Source organism: Siphateles boraxobius, unplaced genomic scaffold (assembly GCF_051911475.1).
Source record: "Siphateles boraxobius isolate OS27281-9 unplaced genomic scaffold, OSU_SipBor_1 16, whole genome shotgun sequence".
In the NCBI taxonomy this organism is placed as follows: domain Eukaryota; kingdom Metazoa; phylum Chordata; class Actinopteri; order Cypriniformes; family Leuciscidae; genus Siphateles; species Siphateles boraxobius.
The window spans coordinates 3,775,009-3,788,623 of NW_027508766.1; the positions used below are offsets into that span (position 1 = coordinate 3,775,009).

A 13,615-nucleotide genomic window follows, 5' to 3' on the forward strand; every position below is an offset into this window, starting at 1 on the left:
ACACAACTGTTTTGCTCTTGCGTCTCAGTTATTGATTGTAGTGAAAATTCCCTCAAATTAGTGCTCATCTTGTTGCTCATCTAATTGATTTGTATATTTTTTTGTATAGCTGAACCTTTAACTTAACATACAGCTACAATTATAAAACATTTGCAACTCAAATACATTTTGCAATACATTATCCCTTACTTTATTTATATGTTGTTGGTTAATCTAAAACGTGCTTCAAAATGTTTTTTTCAGCAAACATTCTAAAGCCTGATACCCATTCGGGCTTGGATAGATGACAGTAAGAAAAAGGATGAAGAACAGAAGAGCTAACCAAAATATCACAATAACAATTCCCCATTAATAGTCTGACTCTTCAGTAAATACAAGCCAAAATAATCAAAAAGGTTCCTGAAAGTGCAGAAGTGTCGTTATTATTAATGTGTACATGCTGTGGGACAGAATAAGAGAAGGTTAAAACCTGTTTCCCTCCTGCAGCACAGATAACCTGAACAGCAGCACAAGTAAAACAGTCAGCAGAGCAGAGGAGAACAAGAGAAAGAAGAGGGGAGGAGGGGAGAGGAGAGCAGGTCCAGGATGAAGGGAGGGTGGGTGGCATGCTTATGGCATGTGACAGAGGGAAAGAGAGGGAGAGAGGAGGAGGAGCAGAGGGAAAGGTATCATCAGCAGCAACAGCAGTGCAGCATAAAGACGAAAGGAACGGGGAAGGTGTGGAGAGAGAGAGAAAGAGAGAGAGAGAGAGAGAGAGAGAGAGAGAGAGAGAGAGAGAGAGAGAGAGAGAGAGAGAAGAGGCTGAGGTTGAGGAAGATTGAGCCGCAGACATGACCATGAGCTCATCACTCAACCGGACATAACCTTGACGTTCCTCGTCTGCTGCTGCTGCTGCCGCCGCCACACACTGGAGCACAGGCGATAGTGTGTGTGTGTGTGTGTGTGTGTGAAGGTGCGCTCAGGCGTTGCTATGAGATTCAGAGAGCTGCATCTTCATCCGTGTGCTCCTGCATGTGTGTTCCTTTAGCGTTCAGTTCAACGAATGGGAAAAGAGAGTCTGCAGTGACCGTCAAGTGAGTGCGTGTGTGTGAGTGTGCATGTGGAGGAAAGGGTAGAAAAGGTCAGACAGGTGTAGAGAGTGTGTATTTGTAACACAGGGTAAGATGCAAGAGCAGGTAGAGGGTCCTACACCCTGAGAAGAGAGATAAAGCAGTGAATGTGGACAGTGAGTGTGTCTGTGAGACTGAGAGATGCAGTATGGTTGAAGTCTCTGTGTCTCAGCATCATCAGATTTTCTGCTGCAGATGCTACACTAGCTCATCTCCGCACTAGAGCGCTACCCTGACACACACACACACACACACGGACGGTCGCACGGACGGACGCACACAGCTGCGGCTTTCAAGAGGAGCCCGAGATATCCGTTCAAAGGTCAACAGGGGGACACTGGAAGAGTTGCCAAGGGCAGAGGTCGTGACAATACCTGAAGGTCAGAGGTGGAGTGAGAGCAAAAAGCACGGCATCATGGGCGAGTGGACTATACTGGAGAGATTGCTGGAGGCTGCGGTACAGCAGCACTCTACTATGATCGGCAGGTAAGAGCTGTAGTGCAGCACACACACACACACACACCTCAGAAGGACTGTGTGCATGTGTGGCGACTCGGTAGTGTGCAATTCAAAAATGCTGATAACACTTTATATATTATGGCTCAAATAGTTTAGATTAGTAAATGCATTAGGTCAATCTAGGTGAATGGTAATTTGTACTAACACATTTTGTGAACATTTTAACAAGATGTATAAATTAACATGAGGTAATTATCTATCTATCAAAATTCTTTCAATTAGCAAAAATGCATTCAATTGATCAAATCAAAAGTGACAGTAAAGACTTTTGACAATGTTACAAAAAAGTCTATTTCAAATAATTGCTGTTCTTTTGGATTTCTATTCATCAAAGAATCCTAAAAAAGATGTATCAGAGTTTCCACAAATATAGCAAGCAGGGCAACTGTTTTCAACATTGATAATAATAAAAAATGTTTATTGAGCACTAAATCAGCACCTTAGAATGATTTCTGAAGGATCATGTGGAGACTAGAGTAATGATGCTGAAAATACAGCTTTGCATCACACAGCAAAAAAATAAATACAAAAATACATTTTAAAATACATTACCATATAAAACAGTTATTTTAAATTGTAATAATATTTTACAATATTATTGTTTACTGTATGTTTGATCGTAAAAAATGCATCCTTGGTGAGCATCATAGACTTCTTAGAGAAATAAATAAAAAATAAAAAATGTATTGGTAATTTTAGACTGTAGCCTATGCATTCCTCTCCGTCTTTCTCTTTGATGCAAAGTAAATGGTCAGTAATCAATAGGCTGCATTATGGGCCTTAAAGACTCATATCAAGATATTTGCTATTAATTGAGAGATATTACACTCCCATTAACACACAAACACGCACCCACCTACACTAATCATGTGTGTCTTGAAGGTATGTTGAGATTGGTAGCCTAAAGTTTGTGCACCTTTGTTTATGTGTGTATGTGTGTGTGTGTGTGTGTGTGTGTGTGTGTGTGTGTGTGTGTGTGTGTGTGTGTGTGTGTGTGTGTGTGTGTGTGTGTGTGTGTGTGTGTGTGTGTGTGTGTGTGTGTGTTTGTGTGTGTGTGTGTGTGTGTGTGTTTATGTGTGTGTGTGTGTGTGTGTGTGTGTGTGTGTGTGTGTCAGAATTGAGTAAGCACTGCTCTCTGCTGTGCTCATTAACCTTAACTGCAGGTAGCCCCACATCAAGGGCACGTCCTTCTCCCGTCTGTGAGAGGATGTGTGTGTATATGTGGGTTGTGGCACAGAGGGCATGTTAGTGGGTGTGTGCAGCACACACTCAAGTTTATATATTTCATTTCTACGCAGACATACTGAAAATAACAAACTGCGGTTTTGAGAAGAATGTTCATATAATCTAGTCAATTACAACACAGGGTTACATAAACAGACTTCATAGTTTTTAATTAAATTAAATAAGTATTTTAATAAGTAATCCGTAAATAAGTATTTTTTAATCTTGTGCTTTTTTTACTCAGTATTTTTTTCAAATGTGTTAGCCTCTCAAGAGATGACTTTAGGTGTTTTTCATTTAATGAAACTTCAGCGTGTAAAAGAATACCGATTTCACCTCAGGTGATGTAATAAACTTCCATCAGTCCAGCACTGCTTTAACCAGCAGTCAATCACTTCACATCAATCGATTACAAAACCTCTGACACATACTGGGAAGCAGACTTGCATTCATTTAATGAATCCTTAATGTAGGGTTGTCTTGAGGTTAGCTAACTGTTTCATATATTATGTAACACTTTATGTGAGGGAAATGCACACACTCACGCACATACATATAGCTATTTGTTATTCTCATCATCATGATGGGAAGTTTATATTGACTTAAAAAAAAAAATTCTATCCTTTAACCTTAAACCTAACTCACCTTTCCGGATGTTTTAATTTTCATTACAACATTATATAGTGGGTTTATTAAGCCTATTTTTTGGCACTCTAGGGTTTTTGACTCAATTTTAAAGTACCTTTATGCCAAAAAGGTTCTATTTAAGGAGAAATGTCTAAAATTATTGCATAATACTTTTTATGTTTAACCAGGTATTAACATTTTTTTACTGATACAGTATGTTTACGAGCTGATTAGTTCATAAAATGTAGTTAAAATGAAAAATTAATTAAAACAAAATTAATTAAAACCACATTTATAAAATAATCTCATAATGGGAACCTCTAAAAGGTTCAATGAATCGCCTGCCAGAACCTTTTAAGGTTCTATACAAAAGCTTTTCATCTAAGAGTGTGTTCTCAAAATGAAGAAGATTTCTGTTCTTACTCTATACATGTGGGAGACAATTTATCTACACAATGTAGGCAAAACCTGACACACTTAAACACAAATAGATTGATGCAAATGCACACAAAATCACTTATTTTTCACATGCTGGAGCTGTTTTGGAATCTGCATGGCAGTGTTGTGTTGTTGAAAACACGTGCTGCTGATGTATGTGTCCCTCAGTGTGAGGTAATCTGAGTATTCTTCTCTCTGTTCCTTTGAGGTCTGATCAAGCACTTGAGGCCGGAATCATAGCGACTGAATGAATAAATGAATGAACAGATGAAAAAAGCCTCTACTATCATTCATCAGCTGCTGCAATCCCTCCCTCAGAACACACATAAAGACAAACACACCGCAGCTCAGCCAAGTTCAGTTGCAGGCTTTATGAGTATTGACACACACACACACACACACACACACACACACACACACACACACACACACACACACACACACACACACACACACACACACACACACACACACACACACACACACACACACACACACACACACACACACACACACACACACACACTATTCTCTTTCTAGCAGGGAGAGAGTATAAATGATACTGATCTCATCCTAGCAAAAACACTTGTATGTGTGGTTGAATGTGTGTTCTTGCAATTGATAGATGATCTGTTGTAGTTTCAACCAGTCAATATTTTCTTTCTGCCGTTGTTTCATGGTGTCACAACACTGTATCTATACCATTCTCCATTTACTGTCTGGTCAGGACAACGTTTGGGTCAACAGACACACACACACACACACACACACACACACACACACACACACACACACACACACACACACACACACACACACACACACACACACACACACACACACACACACACACACACACACACACACACACACACACACACACACATGTTGTGTTTTCATGTTTTATGGGGAAATTTCACAAACAATCACAACGTAGAGAGTACCTGAACCACTTACACACACTCCTTGCATTTCATACCATAACACATACCACCCCACCCCACACACACACACACGCACGCACGCACGCACGCACGCACGCACGCACGCACGCACGCACACACACACACACACACACACACACACACACACACACACACACACACACACACACACACACACACACACACACACACACACACACACACACACACACACACACACACACACATCCTGTGTGCATCTTGTAATGCTATAGAGAGACGGAAATAAACAAGCCCCATTTCTCCAACATTAACATTAGCTCTTACATTAATTACTTAGCAAAATAAGTAACCCCATTCCTAAATAAAAACTTTTAGAAAAAAACTTTTAAAAAAAAAGTTTACTCTGCAAGGACACGTTAAATCAAAAGTGACCCTAAAGAAAATAAAGTAAACAAAGAATCTATTTCATATACATGCTGTTCTTTTAAAGTTTTTATTCATCAAATAATCATTAGAAACAAACACCATTGCAAATTCCACTATGCAGCACAACTGTTTTCAAAATTGATAATTATTATGTCAATGTTATGTTTCTTGAGCACCAAATCAGAATATTAGAATGATTTAGCTGATCTCTAAAGGATCATGTGACATTGAAGACTGGGGTAATGCTGCTGAAAATTCAGCTTTGCATCACAGGAATAAATTGCATTTGAAAGTATATTAAAATGTAAAACAGTTGATACACGGTAACACTTTAGGGTTTTCTGTCATTAATAAATAACTCACAAATGACAAACACAATATTAAAATTCTAGTAACTATTCACTAGCTAATCAGTAACTACTATTTTTAACAATTTTTGAAACAAAAATCTCAAAAGCTTACAATGACTTAGTCATCATTACTAGAGAGTTATCATGCTTTTCACTTTAGAATACAAATAATTAGTAATCCTTCTGAAGGGTTTGATACTTCAGTCATAGATGGTTTCCATGATATTCACTTTACAATTAAGTATACATCATGCATTATTAACATTAATTATGAACCTGTAAATTGTAGTTCAACCGAGTGCTATTACACTAGTTCGTTAATCAGAATTTCTTGTTATTATATGTTAACATGGTATTGCTCGTGTAGTTATACATTAATGACAGACCAGTATACTAAAGTGTTACCCAAAAATGTATCCATTCCCTGGGAATTTAATGGCGTTGCCGTTTCTAGCAGCACACTCTACTGATCGAGCTACAGTGACACTATTTAAAAATGAAAACTGTCAATGCGCAGCCCTTCTTTCTTTCTCTTACCACACACACACACACACACACACACACACACACACACACACACACACACACACACACACACACACACACACACACACACACACACACACACACACACACACACACACACACACACACACACACACACACACACACACACACACACACACACACACACACACAGGATATGAGAATGTGAGTGTGTTTTCTGGAGTCACAGTCCACACGTATACAGCTAACATTACCCCACATTTTCTCATCCTTTCAACTATTTAGCTGGTTTTGTCTCTCGAGAATTTATGATTTTGTATTCTTCATTCCTTGTCTTCTTTCATTTTTTTCAGCCAGGATGTAGGGCATCACTAGTTGTATCATGTTTGAAGTAGGAAGTCTTTATTGACACAGAGGAGACACAGAGGAGGAAAAAGTGAGAGAGTTAGTGGAAGAGATAGAGAGCATATGAGGTAAATCTCTGGAGTGGTAGTCATTTGCAAACACATATCTGTCCTGCTGTCCTCGTTTTATATGTTTGAATAAGTGTGTGTGTGTGTGTGTGCGTGTGTGTGTTTTGGGGTTCATTTAGCTATCCTTTGGAGACATGTGTTTACATGTATTTAAATTTGAGGACACAATGATTTGGAAAATCAATTCATAAGGTTTTTCTAAATCCCCAAAATAAAAATAAAAAAATAAAAATAATTAAATTAAAAGAGTAGGGCTAGGGTTACAGTAACAGTTAGCTTTTATATAAAAACTAAAGAATGAAGTCCTTATTTTGATAACAATTTTAAATACACAGCCATATGTGTTTGTCTCTATATGTGTGTGATTAATTGTTGCATGAAATTAAACGAGAAAAGCATAAACGTTTCACACACACATATTAGGCACTTCAGAGCTCTATCTGTGGAGAGGCAGGGGGACTGGGACGCATGACACAGGCCCAGCTGTATACTTGGCTGTTAAAAATGCTTTCTTACCAGGGACAATGTTTATTGAAGGGCGAATGTGTGTTTTGATGTGTGGGGAAAGAGAGAAGATGCAAGATGAAAAGAGAATTTGAGCTGAAAATCACTGAAAAGCTCTCGAAGTTCATATGAATAATTGATAACCTGTGAGATGCTGTTAGTTTTAGTAAACTTTCCTTGTTCTTTCTGATACATAAAATACATTTGGAGTGTTATTTCACCCAAATAAAATTTTGTTTGTGTGTGCCTAGGCTTACTTGGAAAAGAGAATACTTATTCTTATTATATGTGCAGGTGTGTCCTCTTCTGTGTTTGCATATGTGCACTGCAAAAAAGTGTTTTTCTTATTCAGTAATTTTCATCATTCTAAATCCGAACTGGATGTAGTCTTTGACAAACAAATTTCTCAGTTTTTTGCCTGAAATGTTGCTTTTTTTAAAATTAAATTTACTTTTTTAAAGTACTGATAAAAAAAGAATGCATTAATCTAGAATAAAACATTTTTTTCTGTTCTTTCTTATGATATATTGCATATTGAGATATTCATACAACAAAATATTCTGGGGGCTATGAAACTTTTATGAAAATGGTCAAAAATGCTGGCGGTGGCTGGCAACTTTTTTCAAAAACACTGGTGGGGAAAGAGTTAATATTTTAAGTCATGTTGCATCTCAAGTAAATATTAAGAATGGTTTAGATATTGTACTGGAAAACAAGACAAAAAAAATCACTTTTTGTAATTAAAATGATAAACGCATATAAATAAAAAATAAAAAATAATGTGTTTAAAGGTTTGTGTGACTTCAGAAACAACAAAAGCACAGAAAGCTTGACAGTTTTACAGTTTTATGTCTGAATGTACTGTACACACACACACACACACACACACACACACACACACACACACACACACACACACACACACACACACACACACACACACACACACACACACACACACACACACACACACACACACACACACACACACACACACACACACACACACACACCAGGTGCTGTAAATGAGTCCTTCATGTTTTATTTCATAAATATGCTGTGTTTGTCGGTATGCTCTCAGTCGCCTCTCTCCGTCTGTCTATCAGTATCTGTTTATTTGTCTAGTCGCTCCTCAAGTCTGCCTCAGCCCATCTGTCTGTGTCATCTTCCCTCCTTCCTTTCCTTATCCCATCCAAGCTCTGTCTTTCTCTCTCTTTAGTTCACCTTGAGATGTCTCACATTCTCAGTCCCAATGTGTTTTTCCTCATCCACCAATTCCACACTAATTTTTCCTCTCTTTCTTGGTATGCAGGTAGGTTTGTGCCTGTCCTGTGCCCTTGGTATGCCTACTTCCTCTCTTTTGCTCTCTTTCCCAATATTCCATCAATCATTCCTCCCTCCCTCCTTATCGGTCTCTCTCTCTTTCTCTGCTACAGTGCAGAGTGCTGAGTGGTTCACTATGTGGTTGCTATAGTAACGGCAGCAGGGAGTGGGGGATGTGCTGCTAAGACCCACCAGGGCTGTTAGCCATTGATACATTTACGTTAGATTTTTTGTATTCTACTCTAGTGTTATATAAAGGTAACACCATCTGCCGTTTGAACTGGGGAAAAATTGTCTTGCTGTTATACTACAGTAAATTGTCATTGAGTTTGATCAAGAGTCATAACTGTCCTACTTACCGCAGCACAAATGTTCACCATATGTCCATTAAAACCACTGCTAACTACACAGCACTGAGCTAACATTAGCCTTTCTGATTTAGAGCACAAATGATTTCTCATTATTCTTTTCACATTCATTTTCTCTAGAGCGATTTCAAAAAAATTCAGAAGAAGAATTCTAAGACCACCACCAGGATCAATCACAACATTAAAAAATTTGATTTGAAGAAAAAAAAGTATATGGCATTAAATTACTGACTTTTCATCCAATTCAATTTCAGAATATTGAAATATACACAAATATCAAAACCGGTCTGTTGTGCTCTATATATTAACATTTATCGCTGAGCCATCACAATGCTAATAATGTATAAATAGCATGCTAAAGTAACACTGAAAATGAATCAGGAAATCCTTCACCCCTCCAACTCCACATTATAATTAAATAAGTCCAGGAGGGGGAACCTGCGCTAAAGGCTAGAAAGCAAAACCTGTCTGCCTCAATCACTCTCTTTCTTGAGTGTGACATGGAAGTCTTGTAAAATACACTACCATTCAAGAGTCATGGGAGTTAATCATTTTTTTCAGCAGGGATGCATTAAGTTGATGAAATAATGACAGCAAAAACAGTTATAATGTTACAACATTTTTATTTCAAATAAATGCTGTTCTTTTGAACTTTCTATTCATCAAAGAATCACGAAAAAAGTTGCATTTTTTTTAAAAAAAATTGATGATAACAAGAAATGTTTCTTGAGCACCAAATCAGCATATGAGAGTGATTTCTGAATGATCATTTGACACTGAAGACTGGAGCAATGATGCTGAAAATTCAGCTTTGACATCACAATTAAAATATATTACAATTGAAAACAGACATTTTTAGACTCCTTTCAAAAACATTAGAAAATCTTACCGACCCCAAACTTTTAAACATTAGTGTACACTGTATGTATATCTTGTACATCTTAATATGCCAAATGAATCACAACAATGTAAAATATTCATACTTTTTTATTTATTTATTTATCTCCACAAAAACAAGGCTACTCCACATTGTTTCTACAAATTTACAGCTTTACTGTAGAATGAGACAATTTTAAGTCAGTCTGAAACCTGCTCATGGAAACATACGGGATATAATTCAAGCATCGCCCCATGCAACCTTTTTCTTACAGCCCAGATCTTCAACCACTAAACTACACCATCCAATATTTTAAAAAATAAGCTGAAGGACTTGGACTGAGGGCTATATGAATGCCATTGTTGCAGGGTAATAGCTTAACACAGTCGATAGGGCCTAAAATAAGTACTTCATGATTATAAGCCTTATAAAATACTGAATGCAAAATACTAGCTCTCACGATGTATGTGTGTGTGTGTAAGAAAATGTATGTGCTCGTGAATTGAGACCAGCCTGCAATGGAATAACGTCATGGCTGTTCTAGAGCAAGGTTATTGTGAGTGAAGGACGGTCTCAGCACAAGTGTGTGTGTGTGTGTGTGTGTGTGTGTGAGTAGGTGTGTGCAAGGATGAGAGCTATAGACAGACTGAGGAACATTTGTGTGCTCTAGCTGCATCTGTTGAGAGAGAGAGTGTGCGTGAGACAGAAGGGTGGAGATGTTTCGCTCTAAATGGCACACTCACAGGAGACCCAGCTATGCGTAAAGCTTCAAGGTGTTTCTCATCAGGACACTCACACTGTGTGTTACAGTATGTGGGACTAGTGTCTGAACTTTGATCAAGCTCATCTACTCTGTTCTTATCTGTCACTATGATCGAATGAGTCTGTGCTTTTGTCTAGATTTGTGTGTGTGTTTGTATGAATCTCCATTTATTTTTCCACTGATTACACATTTAAACTTGCAAAAATCTGATAAGAGAGCAGAGGTGGGGATATAAATGCAAACGTGCAGTCGTCCCAACACAAACTCTGCTGGCCTTGATGCAGTATGCCCCAGTTATCATCATCATCAGGGAGCATACAGTATGCCTGCACACACACACAAACACACACACACGAATGAATGCTGAAACATGAAAGGTGTTCTTGAATGGCCTACACAGATATTTTCAGTATTTCAGCACATTCTTAAAGATGAAATTTGCCATTTCTGTGACACTAGCATTTAGCACCAAAAATATTTGGTGTGTTCTACTTCGACTGCAGTCGTCAATTTGGACACTTTTCAGCTTCCTGTAGCGACACTTGCATGTGTTTGCTTTCTTTATGATAAGATGTAGTATTTGTCATAACATATATTAACAAGTTTCAAAAGAAACACTTTTAATTCAATACTTTCTGTGGGGTTTAATACAGTGCGTATATGAAAAAAGTGAAACATAAGCCATTTAAATATAGATTAAGTGGGGTCTATATTTTAATTTTGACATTCCCATATAACATTAAAATCACATGAAAAGATCACACAAGAGTTTTTACTGTTAAGAAAATGTGGAACTGAAGCTGTCAGAATAAACATCATTTATTGTGTTCATCAAATGCCATTGTTGTTACCAGTGAGTCTGACCATGGCGTCAGCGCTGTCTCAAGTCGGACAAAATTTCAAGTCAACATGCACTGCTTGAATTCAAACACACTGCATGAATTTCACACCTAATGACTTTTTTTCAAACAGGTTACTCATCCTCAATTGGTTGTACAGACAGGTAGTCCCGCCCCCAATCTCACGCCACTGGTTAAACTAGTGTAACAATGTCGGGCTGGTATTTTTTGTGTAAACAAAAAGTTTTTTTTTTTTAGGGAACATAGGACTGGTTTAAAGGTTTCTTTTCATATTAAGCTGAAATAGACAAATGTTTTTTAACTTAAAAAAATGAAACATTTCAGCTTGTTTACCTCTGTAAACAAAATGCCTGTTTACCTCTGCTTCTTACAGCAATTACTCACTGTTTTTCCATTTTGTATTTTGTGCACATGTGTCTGCATTTGTGAGATAGAGGGGAAAAAGCAATTTAACAATGTGTTGTTTGTCAGCCCTCCAGAAAATGAAATGAACTCTAATCCTTTTTTCTTCTCGCTTTTTTTTCCTTCCTCTCTTCAATCCTGTCTCTATCACTGCCTTCCTCTTCCTTGCCTCTTTGTGTCTCTTCCTTTCTCTCCCCCAAAGGATCCTGCTGACAGTAGTGGTGATATTCCGGATCCTGATCGTGGGTATAGTGGGAGAGAAGGTGTATGAGGACGAACAGATTATGTTTATTTGCAACACGCTGCAGCCAGGTTGCAACCAGGCCTGCTACGATAAAGCCTTCCCCATCTCCCATATCCGTTACTGGGTTTTCCAGATCATCTTGGTGTGCACGCCTAGTCTCTGTTTTATCACTTACTCAGTGCACCAGTCTGCCAAGCACAAAGATCGCAGTTACAGCCTCCTGCACGGCCCTTACATCGACCACGGACATGGACCAAACCGCAAGCTCCGCAACATCAACGGTATCCTGGTTCACCCGGAAAGTAAAGATGACCGTGACTGTCTGGATTTGAAAGACATCCCCAACATTCCGCAAGGGGTCACGTACTCCAAAAGTGCCAAGATTCGTCAACAGGAGGGCATCTCCCGTTTCTACGTCATACAGGTGGTGTTCCGGAACGTTCTGGAAATTGGCTTTCTTGCCGGCCAGTACTTCCTGTACGGATTCAATGTTCCCGCCATGTTTGAGTGCGATCGCTATCCCTGCGTGAAGGAGGTCGAATGCTATGTGTCACGTCCCACGGAGAAGACAGTTTTCCTGGTGTTTATGTTCGCTGTTAGCGGGATCTGCGTGGTCCTAAACTTGGCCGAGCTCAACCATCTGGGCTGGCGGAAGATTAAGGCGGCGATCCGTGGCGTCCAGGCTCGCAGAAAGTCCATTTGTGAGATCCGGAAAAAGGATGTGTCCCACCTCTCATCTGTGCCCAACCTGGGCCGCACCCAGTCTAGCGAATCAGCCTATGTCTGACAGCGAATAGGGGAGGGGCTTAGACGAGGTTGGGTGTGGCTGATGAGGCGACGGCCACGCCCTGTGCTGCATACTTGACACTGCTAATTTTATGCATAGATCGGACAGGGTGAGAGAGGGGTAGGGTGAAAATAAAAAAGCAAATTATAAACTTTATGGAGAATAAAACTGCTTTTTCAGATTTTAATGATGAATGCTGGGGAACAGAACAAGGGCTCATACCTGGTACACAAACAAATTTACACTGCAAACACACACACACACACACACACACACACACACACACACACACACTGATATACCTGAGCCCCGCTGAACAACAAAAGTCTTCCAACAGAAAAAGAGAAATTTAAGAAACAAAATTTAATTGCTTGCTGTCAAAAGAGGTGGAGGGATAAAGCAAGAGGACTGCTCAGCATGTGACTCAGAAGTATTGTAAAATATGAACAATTTTCTCCAGGGTCAACGCTGAGACATCCCTCATGTTTTGAACAGCCAGAAAGAGAAAAAAGGAGGACAAACAAAAAAGTATAAAAATGTACCTCAGCACAGACTCCTCTATGCCTCTCCCCCACTTGCTTTCTTTCATTTAATTTCTTTCTTTCTGCATAGTTTTATAGATATAGCTATTAAATATACAAGGCAAGAAGAGAAAACGAACATTCATCTTCTGATAAGACACCCCCACGTTTGCTGGGAGCTAAAAGAGACGCAAAAATCAACATTGACACACCACAGTCCCCAGTCCAAATTCCGTTGTTTCACCAACCCCCAAATCATTACTGTACATATCTTAGAATACTGATATCACAACATCATGTATTTAACACACTGAAGTGAAGCTTTTGCCATTATTTAAAATAATTGATTGCCAAAAAGAAAAAGAAA

The 13,615-nt window shown here is 38.8% G+C and overlaps 1 protein-coding gene across 1 annotated transcript; it reads left to right on the forward strand.

Moving 5' to 3' along the window:
- The first annotated feature begins 623 nt into the window (after positions 1–623).
- gjd1a (gap junction protein delta 1a) lies at positions 624–13,069 on the forward strand. The gene is made up of 2 exons (XM_077231178.1): positions 624–1,595; positions 11,899–13,069. Exons 1-2 carry the CDS (start codon positions 1,525–1,527, stop codon positions 12,725–12,727), a joined length of 900 nt encoding a protein of 299 aa, XP_077087293.1. The 5' UTR covers positions 624–1,524; the 3' UTR covers positions 12,728–13,069.
- The last annotated feature ends 546 nt before the right edge of the window (positions 13,070–13,615 follow it).

What these genes read in the sequence shown, in the direction of transcription:
- gjd1a (XM_077231178.1), top strand. Translation starts at nt 1,525, where the DNA reads ATGGGCGAGTGGACTATACTGGAGAGATTGCTGGAGGCTGCGGTACAG. An exon ending in CACTCTACTATGATCGGCAG is followed by an intron (nt 1,596 to 11,898) that starts GTAAGAGCTGTA and finishes TCTCCCCCAAAG; the next exon opens with GATCCTGCTGACAGTAGTGG.